Source organism: Zosterops lateralis (genome assembly GCF_965231275.1).
Source record: "Zosterops lateralis genome assembly, chromosome: 12".
Taxonomy (NCBI): Eukaryota; Metazoa; Chordata; class Aves; order Passeriformes; family Zosteropidae; genus Zosterops; species Zosterops lateralis.
In genome coordinates this window covers 5,158,764-5,164,763 of record NC_139772.1, presented here as the reverse complement: position 1 = coordinate 5,164,763, position 6,000 = coordinate 5,158,764, and the positions used below count along the sequence as shown (strand labels likewise).

The following is a 6,000-nucleotide window of genomic DNA, read 5'->3' as shown; positions in this document are numbered from 1 at the left end:
TTTTACACAAGACTCGGAGGGACACTGACTGCTCTGTCTAGTTACAATAAGGACCTGCTGGGCAAATGAAGGTCACTTGAATTTTTTAAAACTTAAAACTTATTCTTCTGCTAACTCACAGGGAAATACACCAAAACCATAATCAACTTTTCCTGGGTCTGACAATCGCAAAAGTCCTCTTTATGCTCCTCACTACTGACTCACAAACCACCGCATCCCAAGGGACTGTGCACTCTGAAACAAGGATTGAGTAATCAGGAAAAAGATGTTTCCCCTCTTCAAAGTATTCACTAAAGCATTCATCCTTTCAAAACTTCCAAGCTTCTTTTTGTTTGGGTTGTAAATCTTACAGCAACAATATTGACAATGTTACCGTAAACACTGCACAATGTAAATGAAATTGTCTAAAATACAGACCAGGTCATGGAGACTTCTTCCAGTACGGCACGGGGTGAGTTGGTCTCATTTCATCTGTCTGGGAACACAGGCACAGCAAAGCCCAGAAAGAACAGTCTCATTATTAGACCTGTCTCAAAATACAAGACTTACACTCTTCTACAGCTTGGGAAGGGATTTTTTTAAATTCATTCAAGACACCTTTGGAAAGAGTTGATACTATGAAGGAAGCCAACAGTTTCAGAGACCGAATATTTTAGTATGCATCTGAAGAATGACTCACTGGCTCTGACTGCCATTTTGTTTACTGCTGTGGAAAGCTGCAAAATGTAGTTGTAATAAAGCAGACATTGAAGAGATGTATTAAAACATGAACTTATCGATGGATTTATTCTTATATTCAGCCCAATACAGCTTAATTTGCTACTGTAAACAATAAACGTCACTTTACAATAAGACAAAATAATTGATTTATCAAGAAGAAACCATGAGGTGTGATTTTTAAGTAACGCATTGCTTGGCAGTTAAGAAGCGTTTGCTGCATTAATTATTAGAGTTACTACGCATAGGTAGTTTACAGTATTTCTTTATCTTTTCAACATTTTACTCTTCAAATATCAAATCCCAACAATCCAAACACTGCTGGCAAATTGGAAAGCAGAGGACAACTCTCCAGTAACCACAGTCAGGGAAAAAAATGGTTACATTTCATGTGAGCAGAATGTCTTGTCTTTAGGAGCCCAACATCATCATACACCCCCATAGACCACACAAACCATAAATGTCTTTGAGCTCCAAACTACCATTAGATAGTTTTTATTGAACTCTCAGTCAATACTAAACTGGTTAGCTGGCAAGTTCATAATCACCAGAGGTGATATTCACAGTTCAGGAGATGGGGTCAAGCAAGAGCTGGATGTGCATGTGTGATTTCCTACTTTCATGATAAAAAGTGACAATGTTCAAAATACCCAATATTGATATTTTTTAAAGGAATCCTCTCAGCCAGAAGAGTCTTTGGCTTCATACCACTTGAACCACACCAGGATTTTTGGTCATAAATGGAATTTTGGAAATAATTCAGTGCTCAATACCAGCGACTTTTACTAACCATTATGACATTCAATAACCCTCTCCAGCCTGTGCTCTGGGCAGTGCCAATTCTCACAATCCACATGGAAAATCAAGGGGGGAAAAATGACAAACACAAACATGAACAAAACCATGGCAAAGCCAGACCATACATCCACCAGTGATCACAGGTTACAGGGAATGGCTGCCACAGTCAGCTGTGAGGTGAGAACAGTGAGTCTGAAACCAAGTAGGCTACGGAGCCAAGGTGTGAAGAGCTGGTCACCCTCATGGTGCTCTTTCTTACCAATCAATAAAATACTGAGAGGACACTCAACACTTCACCTGGAGAAGCACATCCTCCACAGCCTGAAGCCTCAGGAACATAACCTGCTGCTCTTCAGCCTCCACAGGGAGCAGCCCTTACCTTTTCAGTGGTCACAGCATCCAACTCAGGGTTCTTCGTCCCACCCCGACTCCTGCCTCCTCTGGAGTCCATCACTGATGAGAAGTGCAGCTTCCCATCACCATGAACTCATTCCCCTTCACAGAATCACCAATCCACAGCATCAGTCCTGGTGGAAGAGACCATGGTGGGTCATCTGGGAGCAAGTGGGTCATCTCTAGGGTCATCCCAGAGCCCTTGGCACGGGATTGCATCCAGACCATTGTGGAATATGTCCGGGCTCAGGTCACTCAGAACGGGGCTTCTGGGACGGAATTTCTCGGGCTGGGGCTCGGCGCTCACCAGAAGCTCAGCAGTGACGGCTGGAGAAGGCCAGGGGTGAGCCAAGGCTCACTCGGCATCACCTCCACAGCTTCCCCGTCTCTCGGGTCAGCACCGCGGGGACACCACATTTTTTTCCTCCGAGAAACGACACGGACGGCTCCAAAGCGGCGACGGCCGATGGGCTTCGTGTCTCCGCGCATCCTCCAGTCGCTTCAAAATCCCGGCCACCGCCTCCACGTGAAGGGCAGGTGGCGGGAGGCCGCTGGCTCTGCTGTCCCCGAAGGTGCAGGAATCCCTGGGGGGCAGCGGGCGGGGGCGGCATCGCGGTGCCCGCGGGGCCAGAGGTATCCCCAGCCCCCCGCCCGCCCGGGCCGGCGCTGCTCGGGCTCTCCCGCCCCCTCGGGTCCCCCGGTCGCGGCCACGGGCGGCGGGGCGGCCCCGCAGGGCCCGGGGGGGCGGAAGGTGCCGGCAGGGCCGCCCCAGGCCCCGCGCCCGCCTCTCCCCGTGGTGACCTTGGGCGGGCGGCGCGGCCCTCCCTCCCCGCCGAGCGCCCGCTCCGGCACCCACCCCTCCCGCCCGCCCCTCTATTTTTTTATTTTATTTTTTAAAAATTATTATTTATTTTTATTTATTTATTTTGGCCGCGGAAAGAGTTTGAGGCCGGGGGGGGGGGGTGGTGTGGTGGTGGGGGGGCGGAGGGAGGAGGAGGAGGAGGAGGAGGAGAAGAGAGAGGAGGCCGCCGTCAGAGCGGCCCGGGGACTTTCCCGGAGGGAGGGCGCGGGGGGACCCGTCCCGATCCCGATCCCGGTCCCGGTCCCGGTCCCCGCCCGGGCGGGAGGCGGCGGCGGCGGGCGGGGTGTGCGGGGGGCGGGGGGCGCCGGCCCCGCCGCCGTGAGGGAGACGCGGCTCCCGGCGCTGCGAGCCCGAGCTGCCGCCGCCGCCGCTGCTGCTGCTGGTTACGCCAGCCCCGCCGCCTGCCTCTCCGCTCTCCTCGCCTCTGATTCTGCGCACAGCCAGCCCCAAAGCCTGTCATTCTGCAAAACACAGTTTACTCAACAGAGAGAGAGCGAGTGGGGGAGCGGGAGAGGTGGAGAGAGGGAGACGGCGCGGAGGATCCAGTCCCGCACCCCAGCATGGCTTCGGGGGACCTTTACGAGGTGCCGGGGGCCGCGGGGCGGGCGGGGGCCCGGGGGGAGCCGCCGGGGGCAGCGGGGGCGCGTTGGGAGCCGCTCCGCCGAGCCCTCGTAGTTGCCGAAGAGCGGAGGAAATCGCCGAGGGAAGGGCTGGGGTGGGGGGAAAGAGCTGCCGTGTGTGCCCAAGGGGGAGAAGGGGGGGCAGGGAGGGATGGAGCGGCTCCCCTCCCTCCCCGCTGCCTCTCTCTTTCTCTTTCTCTCTCTACTTTCCATCGGGCTTGATCTTAGCAGGCCTTGCAAGAGAGAAGGAGGAAGGAGTGAAGGAGAGCGAGAGTTAGCGGTAGGATGGGGAGGCGATCGCGGTGTGATGAGCCCGGAGAGTGGAGAAAGTCCAGGTAAAGTCATAGGCGCTCTGGACGTGCTGAATGTGCAGATTAGTGCGAAAAAATGCGCCTTAGCGCTGCCGGGAGGCGCAGGGATGGAGGCGGCTCTGCGCCCGCTGTGCAAAGTGCAGGAGCCGGCGCCAGGTTGCTTCACCTCCTGCCCGGGGTGCTGCGGGGGCGGCGGCCGGGCCGGGCCCGGGTTCCCCGCGGGCCGCAAAGTTTGGCGGGGGCCCCGCTCCGGGCGGCCCGAGGGGGGGCGGCCCCGGCCCCGCAGCCCCGGCGTGCGCTGCCCCCGGCCCGGGCCACAGCACCGGCCACAGCACCGGCCACAGCACCGGGGGACCGCCGCCGGGTCGGGGACGGGCAGGGGAAAAGCAGCCGGAGGGAAGTGGGCGAGAGCCAGCCGAATTTTGACCTCCGGCAGCCCGTTCTAATGCCCCAAGTGAGAACGAGTCTAGTCAGACTCTTGCCACGCCGGAGAAGGAGGAGGGAGGAAGATGAAATGAAAAATAAGACAAGATTGGACCATGGGTGTTTGAAATAGCCAGTTCTAGTGAGTGGAACCAGGGTGGAAGTGGTAAAAACATCAGACATGAGTGGATGTCCTACACTTCTTGGTCTGGAGCACGTCCCCAGGCTCCACATTTCCTGGTGAAATGGCTGTTTGTATTGAGGTTGTCTAGAGAGCACTGTTGAAGGACTAGGACAGAAACCATCACCTTCCAGTTGGAGCTGTGTTCCAGTGATAGGTGCTGCCCAACCATCGGGCTGTGCTTGGGTGTGAACTGCTGCTGTGGTTGGTTGGACATGGTTGGACTTACTCTCTGTTTGATGATCTTGATCATCAACTGTAGGTCTCAAGTGCAAGATCTGACAGGTTTCATGTAGTAAGTTTCCACTTTGTCATTGTCTTTCAAAGTCTTTAGCAGAGGTCATAGCTAAGGGATGACATTGCTCTGTTGGGGTGGTATTTTACTGTGTGTGACACAGACCTCCTCTGAAGTGCACGGCACTTAAACTCTCCTACGTGGTGTTAAATTATCAGAAGTACATGATGATCTGAATAGTGTCATTGACCTTTCCCTCCCCATTTTTCAAAATCTGTCATTTAACTTGGTAATTTTAAGGATATTGTATGTCAGCTGTGCTGCTGTTGTGACTCTAGAATAGCCAGTGGGAGCTCTGTGAAGAACAGCTTTGACCCAAGAAAGTTACCAATACAATTTTAGGATTATTAGTTTCTGGGATGCATAGAAGACCTTTGCCAGGTGTTGAATGAGTTTTCTTTAGATGTTTGGATTAGTTCTAGAAAGAAATAAAGCAATATGTCTTAGCCTAATGGTAGCCATGCTGGTTTAGCTCTGACTCATGGTTTAAAAATTCTGCTGTTTTATGATCCTTGTGTCGTAAGATGATGACGTTTAGTAGTTGGATGTGGGCTGTGTCACTGTGTGACATCCAGGTGAGGTTGCTCGAATGTGAACCTGGTGTGCTCTGTGAGGGAATAGACTCAACAGCCCAGTTTGCAGGCAGTGTTAGGCCAAGTCTTCTCTTTGCAGGCGTTTGCATAGAAGAATGTGAATTTTTGAACTGTGGTTCAAAGCCTCTGAATCATTTCCTTTCTTTGTTACTTCATTTGAAATACTTTTGCTTATTGTACAATATGGAAGAATTCTCTCCACCCAAACAGGTAGGTGGAAGAAGTGTGGCTGTCCCTTTCTTGTTGTGTGACATGTTTGGAAAATGACCTCAACTGACCATGGTGTAAAATCTTCATCTACATGTTGGACATGTGGCAAAAAGTATGTGCAGGGCTTCAGTTACCAATCCATTTGCATTTTGCATCTTCACTGGGAAGTTCTCCATGACAGAGGTCAGAAGAAATGTCTAGAAAGCTGAAGAGTTTGTATGTCTAACAGGTTTCAATTGTGCAGATGGTAGTGGCTTCATTTAAAAGATGACTCAGTTTTGCCTCCTTGGTTTTTCCCCTTCCCAAAAAGCATCCAGGGGATTTATTAGAAAGAGGCTCTTAGAGCTGGGATGTCCCACACCAGTTTGCGAGTGAGATGAAGTACTTTGTGCCCTCAGAGCAGTCCAAGTTCTTGAACAAGTAAAGTGTCATGTGAATTGCAAGATGACCGTTAAACAGCTCCAGGATTTTACCTTGAGATAATTAGGTGCTGTGGGTGTAAATAAACAATTTGGGTCTTCTGTTGACATTCCAAAGGTATAGTGCTCTCCTGATTCCCCTTTGACTCCTTTGTAATATCCAAATCCTTCAAGGATT

General features: G+C 51.8%; 1 protein-coding gene across 1 annotated transcript in view; it reads left to right on the top strand.

Annotated features, from left to right (window-relative positions):
* Positions 1-3,237: 3,237 nt before the first annotated feature.
* CDYL2 (chromodomain Y like 2) overlaps positions 3,238-6,000 on the top strand; it is a 57,449-nt gene continuing 54,686 nt past the window's right edge. The window contains exon 1 of the mRNA XM_083870196.1: positions 3,238-3,354. Within this exon, the coding sequence (XP_083726322.1) occupies positions 3,331-3,354 (24 nt within the window). The 5' untranslated portion in view covers positions 3,238-3,330. The remainder of the gene's footprint in view (positions 3,355-6,000) is intronic.